Below are 22,780 nucleotides of genomic sequence, written 5' to 3'. Positions count from 1 at the left end.
CCTTGTGGCGCGCCTGAGGTAAAAGGGGGAAATGGAAGATGCGTGATTGTTAACCTATACGAACTGGTGGCGGTTAGTCAAAAAATTTCGGAGCCAATCGTATACTAACGGATTCATCTTTAGGCGTGAAAGTTTAAGTAAGAGGCGTTGATGAGAAACTTTGTTGAAAGTTTTTTCAAAGTCTAAGCAAGAGAGCGTGTAGGGATATGTTCGTTGAGAGCCAGTTGGGAGGTTTTTTAGGAATCCGTCTTGAGAAGGGTGAAAAAAGTTGACAGTCTCCAAGAAGGTGATGATGTGTGAGTAAATTGCGTGCTCCATTAATTTACAGGGAACGCTGGTGAGGGAGATGTATAAAGCCGCAATGTATATAGCCGGGGTGTACGTATAAAGCTGCAAAGTATATGGCTGCCGATACATGCAAACTATCGCATATACTATTAGTATAAATAGTTGTAAATATATCTGAATAAATGGACGTAAACGTCCCCTTCTTTTGTACAGAGTGTGCAGCGAAGTTCCGCAGCTCCATATAAAAGAGCTTGAAACATCCCAGACTTCGCACAAAACTGAAAGCCGCAGCCCTACTGCACATAATTAACCGCTGCCATTTTACTGCGGCTACGAAGACACCTTGTCAGCGTCGAGGACCACACCATTTACTCGCGCAAAACAAATTTCGTTAACAATGGTGCCACGAAACGAACGAACCTAACAACTTACTACGCTCTATTCGTCTGGCACAGAACAGCAATAAGCGGCGCAAACGCCTGAAGAAGCGTCTCAATTACACCAGCCGCCATCCTCAAGTCATACGGGGTCTGTTATGAAAGTAGTAGGGCTCATTTTATTTTGTAAAATTTATTCAAGATAATAGTACAAACGATTAGAATTTTTCAAAGTAGAACCCTTCCGCACTTACACCCTGCTGCCAATGAGTTTTCCAGTTTTCGTACGCCTCCAGAAACGCCTGGACCGGAATGCTGTTTAGCTTCCTCGTCGTGACCTTTTGAAACACCTCTACCGTTCCGTGATGGTTCCCCTTGAGCGTCGATTTTATCCTCTGGAATAGAAAAAAGTCTGGCGGGGCAAAGTCTGTGCTGTAGGGGGCCTGAGGTAGCGTTGCCGCCTTGTGCTGGCAAAAAATCGGGGTCCTCATTCACATGATGAAGGAGATCCTGGCAGATCGCTTTCCGGTTGGCCTTTTGCTCCTCTGACAACACTCCCGCACCAACTTCGCGAACACTTTCCACATGGCTAAGTTTTCGGTCACGATCTCAAAAACTTGGGTTTGAGGAAGGCTCATGTCATCAGCAATCATTATGATACTCATACTGCGATCACAGCTCAGCAAATGTTTCACTGGCTACACATTTTCGTTGGTCTTGCTGGTTGAAGGGCGTCCGGAACGGTCGACGTCTTCCAATCTTTCCTGACCTTCTCGGAACCGCTTGTTCCCCACAAAAAACACCTGATCTACCCATGGCAGCGTCACCGTAGGCCCCCTTAATCATGTCGTGAATCTCTTTGCCCATTTTACCAAGATTTATAAAAATTTTATCGCGTATCGCTGATCCAGTAAACGCTCCATGATTTTGCGTGACGAGACTTTCGACAAGGGTTCACAGTACAAGTGACCAGCTCTCTTCAACGGCCGAGAGCCGACTGCCGATTTTCTCCAGCATTCCCAATATGCCCTGTTAAGTTCGCTGAACTTTCTGCGGTGCCATCCAGCCTCCAGCACAGTGCATAGAACCGCGGACGCACGACGGACACCGCGGACGCACGGCGCGACGCGCGTCGGTGGCTGCTGTTGTTGCTGGCGGCGCCGTCGCCAGAACGTTTGTTCTCTGTCCGGTTTGCCACTTTTTAGCACGAAGTGTTCTGCAGTGCAGGTTTGAACGCCAGCTGTCTTGTTTGTTGCTACTGGACGCTGGACCCCCTCAGGGACAGCCTTTCCTTTTTCTTATAATAAGGAATCTTCGGCGGTGATTGTTCCCGTGGCATACGTGCGTTTCGTATGCACGTGTTCGGGAGGGGAAAAGAAGAGGAAGGCGGAGGTTTGGAACGCGGCGAGTTTAGTGTTTTTTGTGTGCGTGCTCGAAACTTCTCCTTTCCTAGGCGTTTGATTGGCTCTCATCCTTTCCCCAGTATTTGATTGGTTGCTGTCCGCGCCAAGGGCGGAGACAGAAGGTTTAAAACGGAAAGCTCCCGGTGAAGTGGGGCTGATTTTGTGTAATAACGTGTCAGTCATGTTGTAAATAGTTTTCTGCTTGCTTGTTTCTTCTCGTTTATTTTGTGTAAATAAATAGTTAACCTTCTTGTCCCGCCATCGTGTAACGTGACTGTTTGCGACTCCGAACCATCCATTCATCACCAACAAGTGTTTCCTCTCGTCACCACCTGAAGGGGAAACTCAACTGGCGCAGTCGACACGGGATCGCAACGTTTTTCTGCTCGAGGCCTTGGACGGAAGGTGAGAAGATCAAGTCGGTGGACAAGCTGCAGAGTGGTAGCTCGTCCTAAAGGAGGAAACGCGAAGCTGCGTCGAGAAACAGACGAGAGACGCAGGCCAGGACGCCTTCCTTGAGAGCGTCCCGGTGGCTGACCGGCCCGAACGCAGGTCGAGTTCGAGAGGACGCCGGAAGCCCAAGTCAGCGAGGAGCTGAAGGAGCTGGGCGAAGACAAGTCTTCGAGGGTTCGAGACAGCAAGCTGCTGAAAGGAACCAGGCGTCCACGTCGAAAGGTTCAGAGCAAGAACCAGGCGACCACGCGAAGCGCGTTCCAAGGTCGTAAGCTGCTGTGGGACGCACCCGTGTGCGTCTACCTTCCCGGGAGTCCGCTGTCATCAAGGTGAGTGCGACAGCAGTGCGATCGACGGAGCATCGAGAGAGGTAGGGCACCTTTCTGCTTTCTCCGAAGTTGCCATGTCTGTATAGTGATTGTAAGCTATAGGTAGATGCAATGACTGATACAGTGATGGACGCCGCAGGGAATGGTCTAGAGCCTAACAGGCAACCTGCGTCAGCAAAGCAAGTGCCAGCGACAGAACAGGCACTAGGAAATATGACACAAGCGTTGTTTGTAGAAAAGGACCATCAGGTTCAATTGTGTGAAATTGAAAAGTTAAAGCTCCAAATTGAGCTGGAAAAAATAAAACTGACTCAAATGCAACTTCAGTCAGTAGCGGATGCGCAACATGGACAGAGGTCAGGCACAAAGCTGGGCGATTACGCAAAATAATTGAAAGCAGTGCTGGCGCCTATGCCAGAAAAGGATCCAATGGTGCCCGCATGGTTCAAGAGTGTTGACACAATGGTGGAGACCCTTAAAATTCCAGAAGAAATTCGTGGGGCTATTCTGTTGCCATTTCTGACTGAGAAAATGAGGGCGTTTGTAGCCAGCGAATCAGATGGCAGGGTCATGCCATATAAGGAGCTTAAGGAGAGAGTTTTAAAAGAGCTCCGAATGACTCCGAATGAGTACAAGAGGTTGTTTATGGCGGTACGCAAAGAACAAGGTGACTCATGGCATCAGGTAGCGACCAGGCTCGAGACAATGTTCACGTACTATGTTAATAGCCGAGAGGTCGAAAGTTTGGAGGATTTGAGAGATTTGATGATAGCAGATCGTTTCAAACAAGTGCTGCCAGACGAAGTCAGGACCTATGTCATGCAAAATGAGAACCAGAGCTGGCTGACGGCTGATGAAATGGCCGGATTAGCGGAAGCGTTCAAGGAAAACCGGAGGGTAGGCAAAATGCGGGAGCGTTTCGAAGGTTCTAAACCACCGCAGCAAGGTGGGGAGAAACGGGAAAAGCAGCCGCCAACTCCAAGCCCTAACACTAGTGGGAAAAATAGGCATACAGGTGTGAAATGCTTTCGCTGCAAGAAATATGGGCATATCTCTATTCACTGCCCAAGTGCACAGCAAAGGCAGGACGCAACAGATTCCAAAAGGGACACGAGCAAGCTAGTAGCCCGAGCGGAATTGCTTGTCCCCGATAAACTCGCCTCCGAATTGGAAAGGAAAGGAGAACCCGATCGAGCGGTTCAATTAGACTCCCTGACTTGGGTAAAGCTGCAAATCGGAGATTGTCCGAAAGAAGCTTGTGTGGACTCAGGGAAAGAGATTACAGTATTGAGGGCAGCTACAGTACCCGCATCGTGTCGAGATGAATGCTCCGCTAGAATAAAACTGAGAGGTGCGTTTGGACAGACAGTGGATGCAGACCTAATCTATGCGCCTATGTCCTTAGTACCGGAAGGAGAAACAGTCAATCAGCAGGTGCCAGTACTATGCTCTGTAACCGCAGAGCTAGCCGAAGGTGTAGGTGCGTTGGTGACACCAGAAACTTATTCACTGCTACAAAGAATCGAAAAGCAGCAGGTGCCAGATGCAGAAGAGAGAGCTGTTTTCGAATAAGAGCTGAGCTCTACACACGGGGTGGATGAGGACAAAACAGAGGCTACACTCGAGTTCGAGGAGGAAGATAATGCTGAGCCGATAGTTGCCTCAGCTTTTGCTATAGGGCAGGAACGAGCAATGTCAGAAACTACATCCAGGGCTCAAGATTTTAAGGTGGAGCTGCGAGACGATATATCGTTACGAGAAGCGTGGAGACAGGCACGAGAGGGTAGCCACGGGATGGTTGTACACGGGGAGTTACTTTTCCATGAAGAAATGATTGATGGAAAGATGCACAAACAGCTAGTGCTCCCAGAATCTCGAAGGCATGAAGTGCTGGAACTGGCACATGACCGACCAAGCGGTGGGCATTTCTCGGAAAAGAAAACCAAGCAGAGGATTAGAAGTGCATTCTTTTGGCCAACAATGGTAACGGATGTGAAGAACCACTGCCGCAGCTGTCACACGTGCGAAATGTTTTCACATGCAACAGTTAGAGACCAGGTGCCAATAACGCCGCTAACTAGACCAGAGACACCTTTTCAGGTAGTGTTCCTGGATTGCATAGGACCGCTTGAACCTGGGTCGGCAATGGGACACCGCTGTGCGCTAAGCATTGTTGATTTGTGTACGAGATGGGCAGAAGTTACACCGCTCAAAAACCTGACAGCCAAAGCTACGTGTCAAGCGTCGATAGAGGTTTTCACTAGGTTTGGGACTCCTGAACTGATTTGTTGTGACCAGGGAACCAAATTTGTGCCCAAATTAACTCAGGAATTCATGCAAAGGCTGGGAGTTCAGATGCGGTTTTCTACTCCAGAACACCCTCAGATTAACGGGATCGTGGAGGGATGGAACGGAACATTTAAGGCTATGCTTCGACATGTTGTACACGATCATCAGCGAGAATGGGACCGTCACGTTCCATGCATGCTTTGGGCCTATAGAGAAGTACCTCATGATGTGACGGGCAGGTCACTGTTTGAACTAATGTTTGGACGCACCCCACATGGACCGCTCAGTATCCTCCACAAAACGTGGACTGGTGAGTGGACACCGCCGACGGGACTGAACGAACCGGCTGCCCAATACCTGTCTGAGCTAAGAGAACAGATGAGTGACGCCGCGAAAAGGGTTGACGAAAGGGCAGAAGCCATACAGAAGTCATATGCAGCCAAATACAACCTCAGGGCTAGACCAAAAGAGTTCAGAGATGGGGATCCAGTCCTCATACTTGAAAGCGGTCAAGTCGGTAAATTGCAGCCGAAGTGGCGCGGACAAGCTGTTATAAAGGAGAGGAAGCGAGATAACAGCTATGTTATTCACACTGACGAAGGAAGCATATGGGTACTTGCGAACAGGCTGCGGCCTTACGTAGCACGAACTCAGAATGTAGGGGTTGTTTTTGACTCGGATGACGAGTTTGGTGAGACGTATCAGACTCCACATTGCAAATTGAAGAACCGACCTCTAGGGTTTGAGATCCTGGACGGATCGTTGACGCAGCAACAGAGACATGAGCTGTTTGATGTCATAACTGCTGCATCTGAAGTATTTTCCGAGCGCCCAGGTAGATGTAAAGTTGGCTGCCACAAAATAACGCTAGTTCCCAACGCCAAACAAGAAAAATCGCACCTTTATAAGGTGCCTTTTGCATTCAGAAAGGAAATAGAGCGTCAGGTAGCGCAACTGCTGGAGTGGGATTTCGTCTATCCTGTTGACAGTGCGTACGCGCATCCAGTGGTGTGCTTAGCCAAAAGGGATGGGTCGGTAAGGATGTGCATTGATTTCCGGAAATTGAATGCCATTACAGAGTCAGACAGCTTACCTATGACCAATATGACCGAGATGCTCTATGAGGTGTCAAGTGCAAGATACATATCGGTACTGGATATGACGCGCGGATAATGGCAGATCGCTTTAGACGAACAGTCGCAGCGCCTTACTGCGTTTGCCACACCTAAGGGCTTGTATGCATGGAAGGTAATGCCGTACGGGTTGCGAAATTCGGCAGCAACTTTTCAACGGACTATGAATGAAATCCTCAAAGAACACTCTTCGTATGCAATGGTATACATTGACGATATAGCCATTTTCTCGGCAACCTGGCAGGAGCACCTCAAACACCTACGGGTGGTACTAGAGACTCTGAGAAGGGCAGGCTTAACGGCAAATGATGGCAAATGCAAGTTCGCACAAGGGAAGGTAAAGTACCTTGGCCATGTGGTAGGGTCAGGCAAGCATGCTCCCTACCCAGAGAGTAAGCGCCCTCACTAAATTGAGCGCTCCAAAAACTAAGAAGGAGCTGCGTAGTGTATTGGGTCTGTTTAACTATTACCGTGAGTATGTACCGGAGTATTCAAAGGTAGTGCGCCCATTGACGGACCTGGCTAACAGGTGAGTCCCGAATACCCTTCCATGGAATGACAAGGGAGAAGAGGCGTTTTGTGAGGTGAAAAGGGTACTGGCATTGTTGCAAGAGCTGGTCGCACCTGATCACATCCAGGAGTTCCTTCTGACAACGGATGCCTCTGAGGTTGCGATATGAGCATGTCTGTCGCAGTCAGTTGAAGAGGTACAGAAGCCAATTGCATTCTTGAGTAAGAAATTAACGCCTGCTCAAACCAAAATGGTCTGCAATTGAAAGGGAAGGTTTTGCGGTCGTGTGGGCACTGGGGAAACTGGATACCTGGTTATTTGGGGTTAAAGTGAAGGTCGCAACAGACCACAACCCGCTCACGTACCTGACCCGTTCAGCGCCCACTAGTGCGCGGTTGATGCGCTGGTCGCTTGCATTGCAGAAGTATGACCTAGAAGTAGTGCATATTAAGGGCTCACTGAACAGGAGTGCTTATGCACTCTCTCGGTTGGAATGCAAGGAAGAGTAGGATTGGAAGGTTAATTTTAAGGCGGAAGCCCTTAATGCCTCATCGTTGTAAGCAGCAGTCGTCGACAGAAATGTCACGCTTTTCAATTGGTCGAAACGGTCGTGACGTCACAGTGCGCGAATTTCAAACGGGGTTAATTGCACTTTGGCTACTAACCATGCAACCAAATTAAAGGGATCGTATAGTGATGCTCCAAGAAAGTTTGACTGAGTTTAGTTAATTGCTTACTCAACCAATTAGTCGAATTAACCTTTCTAGTCAGACCAGATAAATAAAACCGAGTAAGAAATTGGCCGAGCTTGGGAATCGAACCCCGGTCTCCGGAGTGCGAGTCGAGCACGCTACCACTCCGCCATGTTAGCTCGATCGTTTGGAATGAACAAAGGTGCGTCTAGTGAATACGGTGTCTTCGTTCACTCCCATTTTCCTCCTTTCCCGTTACGGCGAGGTTTAGGTGTCCACCGAGATATGAGAGACAGATACATTTCCTTTCCTCAAAAACCAATTTACAAACGAGCAAGGCGTATTTGTCTGCGTTTCAGATTGGTCCAAATTGTCGTGACGTCACCGGGCGCGAATTTTGACGGGTGTCCACCGAAATATGTGACAGTTACTGCGCAACTTCCTTTCCTCAAATACAATTTTCGACTAGTGTGTACTGAGATATGTGAGACAGTCAATGCGTAATTTCGTTTCCTCAAATACAATTTTCATTTTCTTCATTACGGCCCCTCTTCTTTAACTCGCACTTCCTCCCTTCCTGTACGGGGCGGCTCAGGTGTCCACCGAGATGACAGAGAATTAAAGTCCCATTTCCTTTCCTCAAAAGCGTTGCGTTCAAAGGGCAACGCATCGCGCCGAACGGGTGGCGGCGTTCCTTTGACTCCGTGGCAGCGCTACAACACGCTGTCGCGTTCCACTCCTAAAGGCGAAGCTTAAGCATCATTAATTGGCAGTTAATTAATGCACCAACAAAATGTGCAGTGAACAATCGCGTAGCAGAATGCAGCTCTCAGGCTTCGCCTTTCACCACTTTAGCCGCTAAAGTTCCTCGTAATTTTTGTGTGCATGCTCGAAACTTCTCCTTTCCTAGGCAATTGATTGGCTCGCATCCTTTCCCCAGTATTTGATTGGTTGCTGTCCCCGCCAAGGGCGGAGACAGAAGGTTTAAAACGGAACGCTCCCGGTGAAGTGGGGCTGATTTTGCGTAATAACGTGTCAGTCATGTTGTAAATAGTTTTCTCCTTGCTTGTTTCTTCTCGTTTATTTTGTGTAAATAAATAGTTAACCTTCTTGTCCCGCCATCGAGTAACGTTACTGTTTGCGACTCCGAACCATCCATTCATCACCAACAAGTGTTTACTCTCGTCACCACCTGAAGGGGAAACTCAACTTCCCCCTTCAAAGATCCTGCACGCGCAGACCGCCTCTCGTCCACCCGTTGGCCCAGGAAAAAACCAGTCCTACTACTTCCAGAACAGACCCTGTAAGCAGAGAGAATGCCTCAGCCCACCTCGGCGAACAGCGAGCAAAGGTGCCGGTCGAGCCGATAAACGCTGGAAAAAGCATCGCGCCGCGGATGAAACGAGAGCTACACAGAAAGGGGTAGGAAGCAATTCTCTGACAGTCGCGTGGTGTAGGAGCGAGAGAACAAACTTTTATTAATCGAATATAGAGGATGAGCCGGAATCTTCTTGGACCGCAGCCCTATAGTACGGGATGCCGCCGCATCACGAGCCCGGCGTGCGAGGGCAGCTTGCGCCGTCGAACTGGAGCACTCGCAGCCCCTTTGCCGTTGAAGGGAACTGGCCATGCCTGTTTTTGTAATAGTCGATAATTTCTCGAAACCGCAGAAGCGGTCGGCCAGGCTCGTCGGTTGGAGTAGGACAGAGCAATCAATAAGGCGCGCCCATGTGCAAGCATGACGCAAGCAGTGCTACCATCGGCTAGGCAGGGTGTCGCGTAACCGATGCTATTTATTACGTACGCCTGGATCAGTTATAGTAAGTTTCTCTCCTTGAGGCGTCTTTATTTTGACGCGATCCTCCGCAAGAGCCCGAGAGTTTGCATCGCGTAGCTTTGTACGAGGCCGGAGAGAAAGATTAACTAGACTCCCTAATCCGGAGACGCGTTACGAAGGCGCTCAGGATGCACATGGGCACATCGACCGAGCGGCTGCTCGAACTCGGGGTGCACAGCACGCGGGCAGAATTGATGGAAGCAGTGCACGTCTCTATATTTAGACTAAGTACGACCGAGACGGGTAGGATGACCCTTGTAAAAGTGGAACTCAAGCAGACAGAGGGATGCAAACAAAAGTCGAAATTAGCAGGGAAAGCAGGAACGCAATGGCAATTCTTCGTTCCTTATTAACATGTATCCATATTTAAACGTAGAAAAAAAGGCTAAAAGAGCCGAAGATCAATAGCAAAAGATTCGGAAATATGGAAGCGAAGGGAGTCGCCAATGTCGATGCGGCGAGTGGCAGAACGGGTGCTGCCCCATTTCTTTTATTTCATATCCGGGGTCATTCCGGAACTTTTGGAAACGAGTTAGCCGACCAAGCTGCTGGTAGTGCCGGCCAGTTTGGAAGTTTACATATTTCTATCCTTTCACGTCGTTGCGTGCGTTCCCGTTTGCATCATTCTTCACTTCTTTTATGGAGCATTTTTTGGCGCGAGAATAATGATGGCACTGAACTATTCAATTAGATCCCTGATACACATAATATTCCCCTATTCGTCTACCCAGGAATCCTCTAATAACTTTACTTACTGGACATGGTAGATTTTCGTTCTATTTTAAAGGATTTGGCCTGTCTCCGTCTTCAACTTGTTTCTGTGGATTCTTATGTGAAAATATCCGTCATTACTTCCCGGACTGTTCCGTTACTGCTTCTTTAGTTTCTCGCTTAAAATTTCTTTGCTCATCGGACATCACACCATGTGTTTACCCCTCCCTTCTCCGAAACCCTTCTACTTGTGCTCTACTCCTTCAAATGGTTTCTCTCATAAGTAGTACAATTCCAAATTATTAACGCTGATTTCTCTCTTTCCTCTAATCTCTCTTCCCCAAGCTCTGCACACAGGAGCGCCCCGTGGTCCTTTATTGAGCGTAGGTGGCTTTGACGAGGCGTGACTGTGACTGTGTCCATGACTGTGTGACTGAATCTGTCTTGACTGCGTGACTGTGACTGTGTCCTTGACTGTGTGACTGTGACTTTGGTTTTTTCTTTTGTCTTGATTATGTTTTTATTTTTCTGATTTTTATTTTGTGGCCGGCGCTCACTGCTTTCTTCGACTGTTACGGTGACAATGACTTTGCAGTGACTTGGGTTTTCTCTTTTTTTATTACTATTATTTATTCCGCGGACTGCACGCTGTGCTTTTATTGTGACGAGACTTTTGTTTTCTTTTCTTTTGAGTTTTTTTTCTGCTCTGGTTTTCGCTTAAATTTTTTTTCTTCTTTGGAACAATTAGTTCTTTTTAATTTATTTTGAATTGGCGTTAAGCCTGGCAAAGCATTGCTGGTCCAGGCATCCTCTCTCTTTCTTTTATGCTTTTTACCTTTTTTGAGAGGACCAATAAAAGTGTAAAAGGGTGCGGCAGTAGCCTCGGTAGTCGATGGCCGAGGGCCACCGCTTTCCGTGGCAGCCATCAGAGGCCGCAACATATAAACTGCGGAGGAAGTTAGGGTAACGCTCGCTTGCGTAGGAACGCAAGCCAAGTTCATAATTAGCGACAGCAAAACTGTCGACGAAAATTTTAGAAAACGATAGGCTACCCCAAATAACTCTGAACAGAAAAATTGAGCTAATTTGGACACCCGCGCACGCTGCCACGCATGGTAACGAGGGCGCTCACAAGCTAGCCCAAGCTCTACTTCTGGGTAGCCGTCGAGCCCCCCGCACACTGGGCATACGACGAGTGTCTGCAAAATTGCGGACAAATCATCAACCCTTATCAATTGGCATGTAGATTGGTACCCCCGCCAGATTCTCGCTTAAAAAATAAACAAGCTGTCGCATGGAGGCGACTCCAAACTAGTACCTTCATGATCCCGGTCTGGGCGTTTCACTTGCAAACCGAGCATAGGGACAACGATCAGCGCAAACACAGTGAGGCGAAAAGGACCCTTGACCACATAATTAGGACGTGCCAACAATACCAGCGGTGGGACCAAATATCGTAAGTAGAGAAATCTGGTAGACCCTGCTGTGAAGCGCGGACCCTACCATCCAGCGACGCACCATCCATCTGGCAGAAGAAGCCGCAACAAACTAAGGGTTGCCTGGGAACCTCTAATCCACGGCCGCAGGACTCCTCGTCTTCCCAGGGGTGGGGAGGGAGGCGCCCTTTTTCTGACGGAAATAAAGCTTGTTTCACTAAATCAATCAATCAATCAATCAATCAATCAATCAATCAATCATTGCGGCTAGCGCTGCAGCTCAGCAACTAACTGAAATGAGGCGTACCGACGGCTCCCATTGCGAAGCGGTCGATGCGGCTGGCATTGTACAAATAGAGGCGGCGCCGGCTCGCCTCACGTCGACCGCACATTCTTCTGTTTACCTGGCCAAGAACGAGGACTAATCACCGTCGCCTGTCGGTGCACATTCTTGTCGGACGGAGTGCCATAGGGAACAGCTGCATCACACCTGGGAGGAGCTCCATGCTGGATAGCGCGCTCTCGCACGAGTAATTAGAAGAATTGGGCTGGAATTTTAGACGCGCCTATCTCAAGGCACAGGCGCTTTGCTAAAATTGTACTAACTAGAATAGTCATGAAATGTCACTACCTCGAAGTTTTCAATACAAACTTGCATGCTAATTAACTGCAGTCAATTAAATGTTGGTTATTGTATTTAGTCAATTATTAACATTAGGATGACAATTATCCTCACAGTTTGTGTCCGCCTCGAAGTATAACCAATTTGAGAAACAACAACTTTTGTGTAGTCTCATTGTATTTGTTTTAAAAATCCTGAAAGTGTAAATTCGAATACCCTGTATGTTGATATCGCGTTTTTTTACCTTTGCTTTTGACTTCCGCACAATATGGAATGCAGCTGGGCCACGAGGTTGTAAGCGAGTGGTGGCAATAAACTCGCGAGTGTAGTTCACGGCATTCAGGGGCGTTATTCGTCGCAAAGTTTGGGTCGTGTGTCAAAGCGCGTGGTTACCCATGTGGGTGAGGTAAAGGTGCAGCACAGCCATAGGAGAGCACAAACCCAAGCAGGGCAGTAATCGGCCCAATATTGGAAACTTATTGGCAAAGGCCGGTCCTACACAGGACCAGAGCGAAAACATCTATTTCTAATATTGGGTCTCGGGAAAGAAGGGAGCAAGGGAGCCAGTAGGTGACCTAGTATGAGGGCGGTAATTTTATCCCATACTGTTCCCTCCTGCCCAGAACTCATGAAAAGGCAGTACCATAAACTTCGTCCCCCCTTTATAGAGAGACCTGCGCAGGCCAATGAACACAACAGCTGTTACTTCGGCGCGAGCTATGGTTGGAACGCTTGGACTTACACACTACTGAATCCGCACATCGGTCGCTGCTTTTCAGTGTCACATAATACAGTCTAATCTGCGAATAAAAAGACAGACGTTGCTAAGCTTCGTTGCTTAGCGTGTAAATTTCCTGGGAGAGCCGGTTTACTGAGCGCTGGGCTGCTTTGATGTTTTGCTTACACAGGTTAGAGAAGTCTCTCACAAATATCAGTCATGTTGAAGTCACTCAAAAATACCAGGGCGTCGTTCACGTATAGCTGCAGATAGCCCCGGTTGAAATGCCCTGGCAGGTCAGCGAGGTAGCGCCTTCAACGGGTGCACAGCACACATTTCTCCAATGTTTAGCGGGCACTCATCGTATGACGCTGATGCTCAGTCTGGTTTCGGCGCCGATCGACCTCCTACTCTGCAGCGCGCTCGACAGAGCATCCTCTGCGGCGCCGACGACTTACGCGTTGCTGCGCGTGGCGGCGGCCGACAGCTTTTGTGTCGGCCATAGTTCCAGCACAAATACGAAACCACTTGCTCCTCTTATTCAAAATAACGCAGCCTCATCACAGCACCACACCATACCTCTCACGTTGGCCGTGGGATGGCTCTGGAATCGCGCTAGCTCTGGGTACCTCTATCTCCTTTTTGTTATCTTAAGCTGGGAGGTGGTTTGGCGCCAGGCCGGGTGAAAGCTTTTTGCGTCACGAAACGTCTGAGTCCCACTATTGCGATCTCCTTAGTTCTGTCTTATCTCAATCCGTCATCTTCTCCGTAGTTCGGATCTATCTCGCGCTATAACTCCGGCGTCACGCCAGCCGTGTGGGGTTACATTGGAGCTGAGCTCTGGGCGGACTCTGTAAAATGGCCCTGATCGTAAAAGTGTCACAATGAACCTCCCGCTTCTTTCCATCCTTCCTGTAACTCTCTTCTTCGTTAATTACGTTGAACACACCGCAGTGGATCGATGGCTTTGACCCTCGGCTACTGGTCCCAAGATCCCGGGTTGAAATCGTGGGCACGATGGCCGGCCGCATTTAGATGCGGGTGAAAAGCAAAAATTCCAGTTGGTAGCGGGATGTCAGCGCCCAGTAAAGAAAACCATATTGTCTGAACTAACCTAGAGCCGTCGATTGCAGCGTCCCTCATACCCACAATTTTCGTTTATAAGTACACTGTTCGCTTCGACTTTATCTGTTGCTTTCCGCAGAACCCACGGTGCGAAAATAGACATAAACACACAGAAATTGTACAATAACAGAATAATTACTCAAACCAAGATAAGCACAGAAATTTTTTTTAATGCTGACTTTGATGAAAGTGGGAAGTTTAAAGCATAATCACCATTTACATGAACGATAACTCAGTAAAAAGTAAAATAAAAGAACATATGTTGCCGGAGGGATACAAACCAGCGACGTCAGCAGCACGGTGGAAGAATGGTCAGCAGCTAGCATACGGTGCATGGATGAATGAATATGGAAGGTAAAGGCACTAGAGAAAAAGGCGAAAGGGCGCTAATACGAAGAACTTTCATATTCCCGATTATTAGCGTTAACAAAGTGTACTGCTGAAGAGTTAATTCCTTGTTACTGCAGCGGGAGAGTTGACATACTAAAATGTGGGAAAAAGGCGGAGGAAGAGGAGCCATGTCCGTTGGTTACCCTACAAACAATTGTGCTACGACGGCAGCAGTTCAGCCTTTTCTTTCAGAGTGTGTTCATGTATCACCACCTGCAAAAAAAAATCCCCTGTGCTTTCCTTGGTTTCAGTGAGTGCTGGCTTCTTTCATATCTATCACTGAAGTTCCCTCATCCAATTCTCTACCGCTAATAAGCGTTCCTTGCAACGTGAAATTCTGAAGGTAGAGCACCAGTGTTGTGGCCTCACAATGAGAGGGCAGGATGCATTAAAAAAAGCATTGATCCTGGGAAAGGTGGAAGCGAAGGAAAGACGGGGAAAGCAGACGATCAGATGAATTGACAGATGAGGCAAGCAAACAGTGCCAGCCTAGCTGAGCATGCTGTGTGATCATGAGGTCACGAAGCTGCACACGACTGATTATCAGCCGTGTCAGCCGCACACGACAGCGCCACTGAACTGCCTCAACAATGGCACAATATGCGCTTCTGACGTCGCGCAGCTGCATGCGATCATCGCGAGATGCCGTAATGGCTGAATTCCGTAGCGCGACTTTGATATAAGCAGCCGAATGTCAAACTGACTGTGCCGCCGCGGCGGGCAAAAAAAAAAAAATAGATGGACAGCAGACATTAGGGTGCCGTACATATTTAAATCTTACACCACCTACACGGGTGAACATGTTTTTTTCTTTCTTAGACAAAGTGGCACGCATCCTCTCTTGTACAGTTGTACGCATTCTCGTCTACTTAATCATCACGTTAAAAAAACTTTTCTTTTTCTCACCAGTGGTGAGCTATGGGAGCACGTTCACGCAGCTCTGTCGCCGCACGTAGCCGCCGCGCATCTCCACGCGCGCTGGATGCAGGTCCAAGACCCCCAGCAGTTTCTTCGTAAACGCTGCGCCGGCAGACATTGTAGGATGTGGCAGCATTAAAATAACTGCAGCTTGGAACGTGGGACAGCGTTCGTGAGGAAGGGGTTGAAAATTTTCTGGCCATGCATGAGCGTTCACCGAACTGCGCATCTCTTGCATTGTGGCGCATCCGTCCGTGCCTGCAAGCGCTAGCTTCAAATTCAGCACATGAAGGCTTTTCTTCCCCTGGATACGGTTCCAGAGGCATCGATATAAAATGCAACGGGAAAGCGTAGTAATGCAAGAAGAAAACACCGTTTCGACGAGGCGCTTTTGTGCACCAAGCCTTTGTTAGTAAAGCGGCGAATCGTGATGATGATTCAGAGCAGCTTCTTGTTTGGACTCAAAGTCGATGACAAAGATAGCCGCACGAGCACTCCTGGACGAAAACCCTTGCGGGCACAAAATAGACGTGGCAAACTTGCTCGTGACACCAAAAATCCGAAAAACCATGTGACCCATCCCGCATAAAAAATTTTCTGCGTTCTGTGCAACAGCGTGAACCAGTTCTGTCGATGAGAGTGACAAAATCCGAGTACCTGTTAGGTGTGTAGCTCTCGTCGCGATCGTAGTCGATGTAGATATAGATCGCCTGTATTGTCGTTTTGCGGGGGAACTGAATATTGACTCGGTGCGGTCTGGCCCCATCCGATTGCCAGTATGTATCAAGGCAGTTGTCTCGCAGCCGATCGACGCCATGTCCTGCGAAAAAGTGTGTTGACAAGAGAGATCAGAATCCCCAGCCAGGACACGGCGTTCGTGACGGTCGGGAGGTGCCTCATAGCTTACCACGCTTGCAGGACGACACCGACCACACAGCATCGAATCCCACTTCGCGCACGTCGCCCTGCCTCACCAAACTCGAGAGGTCTGGAGCAGAGGAAGTGTTCATGGTCCTAATAAGACGAGAGTGGAGGAAGAAATGGGTTAACCAGCAGGAAGCACCGACTCTCCGCAGCGCCGGCCTTAAATGCCAGCGCTTTAGCTAGGATCACACGCGTGAGTAGATTTCCCTGACGTATGGTTCTGAAGCCCTTGCTTGCATGGTGGCTACCGTTACACTGAATAAAAGCAAACGGGTTGCGCGCGACCACAGTGGGAAAATATATGGCACACAACTAAAAGCACGACACTAAGGTAGCGCACAAAACGGCAATGTGGCCTGTCCGCGGGCTCACAGTATTCAGTCTGCTATGCGATGAGACAAGACGATGATTATGAATGACTCGTGTTCGCTTCTGTGGCTCTTCCGGGAACAGGACAATTTATGCTGGAACGGTGCTTTTTAAACCAGGCGCAACACATACCTTTTAAAGATTTTTTCAACTGTTACCAGAAACAGTCCTCGAACCACACGATTTATTTAGAACTTAAGAACGCCGTGAATTCACCATATAAAACCAAGTATTACTGAACGCAATCGTTCACCTCTTTGGTGTACCATCGCGTGAAGGTATCCCTTTTATAGTAGTATACATGTTTAGAAAATTAGCAGTTGGAAACAATCGCTCATGATCCACGGCGTCCTGCATTACTCCGCTGACCAATCACAACAGCAAACGAAAACGTTTTTTTTTATGTTTCGCTATATCAAACAAACCACCGGCATGGAAATTCTTGAGCTCATAATCTCATCTGCTGGTGTACTTTTTCTTTAGTTTTCAACAACCTTCAACAGACGATTACCTTTCATCATGGAGAAATTTTGTGTGGCGGTCAGTGGTGATGTTAATTTGTATCCGACTGCTGCCACATCGTGGGAACCGCTATTCAGGTCGAAACGCTGTAGTCTGATATTTCATCAAAGGGACTCAAAGCACAACGAACAGACTACTTGAATGGCCTGCCCTTGAGCATTACTTCTTTCTGATTTCTGCTAGGATATCACTAACTCGCGTTTGTTGTCCGACACACTGCCCTGTTTTGCTGTGTAACCTTACACCTAAATTTTCGCTGCCATATTGCGCTGCGCTCTTCTCAACTCAATTACATCTTTTCATTAGCCTCCAAGTTTCTGCTGCATACTGAGAGCAGGTATAACTGCTGCACACTTTGTTACACAAAATTGGCAATTTATGCATGTGTCTGAAAACAGTATGGTGATGGTCATACAGGATTCTAACCTTTTCAACATGTACCGGTTGTCGGGAGTGTGCCGTTATAGGCGCCGTCGCGGCTTCAGCACGCTGCCGACTCATTTGTGGCTGGCAGCCGCCTCTCGCTTTGTTTTCGAGGCACTTGCACTCGATTACGATATCTCGTATTCGCCGCTTTTCAGGGCAGCGTACTAGAAGGCCATACAAATGAAATAAAGCAAGGAATACGACACCGCAACGCATTTCCAGAGCGCGAGTCGCGCGCTGCTGCCTCTTCCATTCGAATGGCCGGACAAGACGCTGTAACCTTGAGCGAGCGCTGGCAAGCGCCTACAGAGAATGCGGAGGTAATAAATGAGTTAATGTTGTGCAATGATGAAAAATATAGGCAGTTAGCTGCGCAGGCATTCCTCACGTCTGCGTGGGCTATGAAACAGTCATTCTGAGTTCGGTCAAATCTTTATAGTGAAATCCTCCAAGATGGAGTACAGAGGCTACAGAGGCAAGCTATACAGTTTCCACAGGACTTTTGTAGTTAAAGAAAGCATAGACCTGGTCAAGGGTTAGCACCCGGGACCATCGCTTCACAGGAGCAGGCTAAGTCTCAAATCAGCCAGCGGGAACTTTTACACATGGCATACATTTAATACGATGAAAATGAAAATATGTAGTACACTTTAAATATATTTATTACACTGTAAATATGTTCTAACCGGAACGGCTAGCATATGGTAGGGAGATAGAGAATTGATCAATAACTCGAAGTGAGATCAGTGTTGGTGCATTTATTATTTTGTATACATGCTGCAGCCCATATTTTTTTCTGGGCTATGACAGGGGTGGGAATACAAGTATATGGCGCCGATAACCCAAAAGGCAACGCCAAAAACATAAACAAGCCAATACCGCACGCACTCAGTACCAAAAAACGCATGCAAACATTCATGGAATAGACTAACTAGACGTCGATGTATGAGTCATTCAGTGTATGAGTCACCATTCTCGAAAACACTTGATACCGCATTGTTTAAGGTGCTGGCCGTTCGGTAATCATCCTTACCAGACAGGTGAGAAATACCAAGCACGTTTCTTTGTTAGTAGACCATCTACTATCTAGGTCCGTGGAAAAGTTTTATTCAGAATAACTGTTGTAAAATTTCGTTCCCGTTGATACACGCGGACAGTGTACACAGCTGGCTGTTCGCAGTGTCACAAGAATTTTTTTCTACAACATTCGACGCAAGTCAGCGAGCACCGTTGGTTCAGTAACCATTGCTTATTTCGGGGTGAAAAGAAGGCATGAACTCCTATTCGTGAGTCCGTCTCGCTCTTATTCCTGTGAAAACTTGTGGTTTGAGAGGTTAGGACTCCGCGGCCTGACGAGAGGGCGAAAACAGACACGGGACGAAACATACGCTGTTTGGCACACCGCAACCGCTTGTGCCTACTCGTACAGGGAAGGAACTGGATTGTAATACTGTCGGATCGGATTGCACAAAACAGATATATGAAAGTGTTTTGCGCCTCCTCTTGGTGTTGTAGAATAGGAACTGTGAGGATATATAGATTCTTATACATATTACGTGTTTAAATAATTGAAGCACACGGAAAACATTAAATGAGCGCAGTGAAATCATTATGAGGGTCATGTTGAATGATGCAATGATGCGTACAAAAGACCGAGGAGCTGCTGAGCGCCTAATTTATCGCCAATTAACGTGTTTCCTTTTCTTACTGTTCGAGTCTCGAGCGATATGTCAGGTTTGGCTGATTGCCAACAAATAAGAACGCTTCCGACTAACTCTTGAAACATGCGGAAAATTTAGGTAGTCACTTGGATTAATCGATATATGGGCACTTGGGGATTTCAGGAATCTGTAGGTGCCAAATGCAATTGAATTTCGCGGATAGCCAAGAACTCTCCCCTGACGCAGAGATGACTGATGCGAAGTTATGCTTTTTAAATGTTCTTTCTGCCTGGAAGTCTGGATACCGCAGCTCTCCGTTCTTCGCACCAACGTCTTTCGTGACCAAGCCGTGTAGCTGCCCGACTCGTAAGGCCTATTATTTCTCTTTCCGCTTTCTTCAACACCTCTCTATCCGTTCTGGCGCTGACCCGGAATGATACTATGAAATTGCGTGTTTTTCCCTCATTACTGCGTAATTTTTCTCGGCAATATTTCCTAAAATGCGAGCCATGGGTCAACCAGCTTTCGCCTCACCTGGTTTGTCGATAGACGAACTTGGCAACTACTGCGCTGGCAGTGAATGCTTGAATCGTTTGAGCTACACCTATAGGATATATTAACTACACATATACAGGGTGTCCCCGCTAACTTTAGCCAAGGGTTAAAAAATAGAATATCAACCGGCTTGCGCATCATAGGCAATTTTTTGTTTTGCAATTAATTGATTAGCAATTCAGACAATTTTTCTAAATTCGTAAATATTGAATTTAGGCAGAAAATGTGAATAGCAAAGTTGGAGAGCACCTTGAGAAACCCCCATTCCATTTGTTTGCGGTAAAGAAAACCTCACGTGTATCTTTTTTCCGAGCTCCAAAAAAAGCCCGCGAAATACACGTGACTAACGCATTCGCGCACCACGATTGTGCTGCTCTCAACCGTGGCTTGAGTGAACAAAATCAGCTGCTGGCAAGGCGCGACGACCTCAATGCCCCGGCAGGCCGATATGTCAAAGGTGGTTTCGGCGCCCTGCGAGCCAGTCTGCAAGCGTGACGGTGCAAGTTGTGAGCTATGGAATGGCCAAAGGTGACAAATACAAATTCGACCAGTTTTATTCGCCACCGAGAGGCAAGTAGAGATAAGTATACTTGCCTATCTTGTTTTGACTCTCAGCGGCGAATAAAATTGGTCGAATTTGTGTTTGTCACCTTTGGCCATTCCATAGCTCACAACCTGCACCGTCACGCTTGCAGACTGGCTTGCGCGGGCGCCGCAATCACCGTTGACATATCGGGCACATTGAGGTCGTCGCGCCTTCCCAGCAGCTGATTTTGTTCACTCAAGCCACGGTTGAGAGCAGCACAATCGTGGCGCGCGAATGCGTTAGTCACGTGATTTTTTTTTTGTATTTCGCCGGCTTTCTTTGGAGCTCGGAAAAAAGATACACGTGAGGTTTTCTTTACCGCAAACAAATGTAATGGGGGTTTCTCAAGTTGCTCTCCAACTTTGCTATTCACATTTTCTGCCTAAAGTCAATATTTACGAATTTAGAAAAATTGTCTGAATTGCTAATTAATTAATTGCAAAACAAAAAATTGCCTATGATGCGCAAGCCGGTTGGTATATGTATGTAAGTGTTTTCCCTGGCCTACCTCAAATATTTTATTTTTTAACCCTTGGCTAAAGTTACCGTGGACACCCTGTATACTGAAATCGGCATTTAAGGCCTACAACAAACCGTTCCCGAGGTCGGGTGTCAGTGAGCATTATATGGGCATTATATGAGAAAGTATATGGTTTATGGTTTATAGGAGTTTAGCCTGCGACGACTTACAGACAGAGCAACCAACTTGCGCAAACATTCAATCAACAATTTTTCTTGCATCAACGGCTATATGCAGGAAATTTCAGTAGCTCTGGGCTCGTAGTGCTTCTAGAATTGACCCCTGCACACAGTTTGTCTGTTGCAGCTCATACTGAGAACGATAGTACAGGCTGCTTTAATTTTGGCCCCATCAGGATTTGAGTTGGGGATCACACCCATGACAGCGAGCATAGCGGGCCTTGAGCTGCACTCGGAAGCCACAGATATTCTTAGCAATGCTACCAAAAAAGATAGTCCGGGTTTGTTTAGTATCAGCAAATAAACATGCCAGTTGAATTCCACCACTGATGCGCTAAAAAAGCATATCTGAGCCCTCATTGCTGACAACGGTGAAGGTACTGACTGCCGGCACCACCCTAGAGACGAGCACCTAATACACAGAGAAATCGACAAGGCTTTCAACCTGTTTTCGGCAGGACCAGCCCGTGCTACCACGATCAAAAAATTACTGGGCATGCGTTCTCGCAAAAAAAAAAAATGTAGCTTTGCCTCGCAACCCAGCCGCATGGTACTGCTTTGCGCATTTCAGGCAGCTGGATTACGTGAGGGGTCCAAAAATCATTTATTTCCGCACACTCGCGTCCCGTAAACTTTTGATCGCGTAAGCACGTTGGTAACTCACAACCTTCATGAAAAGATAACGTCCCATGAACGTAAACGGAGGAGGCCTTACGGTTTCCTTCGACGTCACGGCGCTCTTCCCCACGTGTCCAGCCGTTTCCACCGTCGAGGGTGTTCTGAAGAGAGGCTGGCAGGTCGCACTTCTTTGACGACCCTTAGCTCAGCGTACTGGTGCGGTTCTGCCGCAGCGATACACCTGCAGAGGAAGAGGGGAGGAAAAAGCCAGATACAAATACATCGCTCGGCTGTCTTCTCCCCCCACCCCTCCCCTCGCGTCACGGGATTCCAGCGTGGCGAGAAGGGGCCTCTAACGCGAAGGGTATCCTCTTCCATGGAGAGAACAAAAGCAAATCTCCGCATAGACCCCACACAGCCGTACATGGCACGTCCGCTGTGAATACGAGATGGTTCCGGTGCTAGACGATCTCAGAGGAAGAGACTGGCGCCGACGGCAAGAGAAAAATGCGTAAGTAAGTGGTTTAATAAAACATAATAGATTGAACGGAAAGAGTTTTGCTAGGCCCCGCATCTGCTATCGCTGTAAGACGGCTTACAAACGTTGACTCCGTACTGAAGAGCTTTTTTTTTAATTAAGTGGTGTTGATAGCCTCAGCGCATAAAACTGAATCTAATGATAGAATAGGATGTCTGTATAAATGAGAAAAGATTCCCTAATCTAAAGAAATCGAGCAGTGAACGATGATGAGGTGCTTGTGTTCATGCGGTGTATGAAGCAATATTGTTGGGCGAAGGACCCTTTGCCAACAGGTGCCGAATTCTTGTCGGCTTCAGCGCCGGGCAAACCCACAGCAGGTGGTGAATTTCGGCCTCAAGATTTCGGATCTTGCAGACTGAACACCCGGGCGGGTACCAACCTTCGAATTGCGGCTACTTTCATGTCACGGCTGGAGTTAGGGCAACCCCTACCCGGATGCTAAGAAGCGCAACCTCCTCTGCACGGGTAAGACCACGGGGGAGGGTTACCGCACACGGAGGGATTAGAGCACGTGTGCGGCGCCAGAGGTGTTTCTTTCCTGTTAAAAGGAGGGTGGTGTCATCGAGAGTTGGGGTCACAAGATGAGGTTGGTGTCACAAGGCGGGTCGACGAATTTTCACGGCTTTGCGAGCTCAGGAGGTCTCGTG

The 22,780-nt window shown here is 47.9% G+C and overlaps 1 protein-coding gene across 1 annotated transcript in view; it reads right to left on the bottom strand.

Annotated features, from left to right (window-relative positions):
• The window catches only part of LOC149357775 (anaphase-promoting complex subunit 10-like), a 29,455-nt gene extending 7,654 nt beyond the window's left edge, over positions 1-21,801 (bottom strand). Inside the window, exons 1-3 of the mRNA XM_089577973.1 lie at positions 21,690-21,801; positions 16,140-16,246; positions 15,890-16,052 (exon numbers count right to left, since the gene is read on the bottom strand). Coding sequence (XP_089434099.1) covers positions 15,890-16,052; positions 16,140-16,242 — 266 coding nt within the window. The 5' untranslated portion in view covers positions 16,243-16,246; positions 21,690-21,801. The remainder of the gene's footprint in view (positions 1-15,889; positions 16,053-16,139; positions 16,247-21,689) is intronic.
• Positions 21,802-22,780: the final 979 nt, after the last annotated feature.

This window comes from Amblyomma mixtum, chromosome 3 (genome assembly GCF_055824585.1).
Source record: "Amblyomma mixtum isolate Tamu chromosome 3, ASM5582458v1, whole genome shotgun sequence".
Lineage (NCBI taxonomy): Eukaryota > Metazoa > Arthropoda > Arachnida > Ixodida > Ixodidae > Amblyomma > Amblyomma mixtum.
Note: the sequence above shows the minus strand (reverse complement) of the source record. Positions and strands in the feature narration are given on the sequence as shown.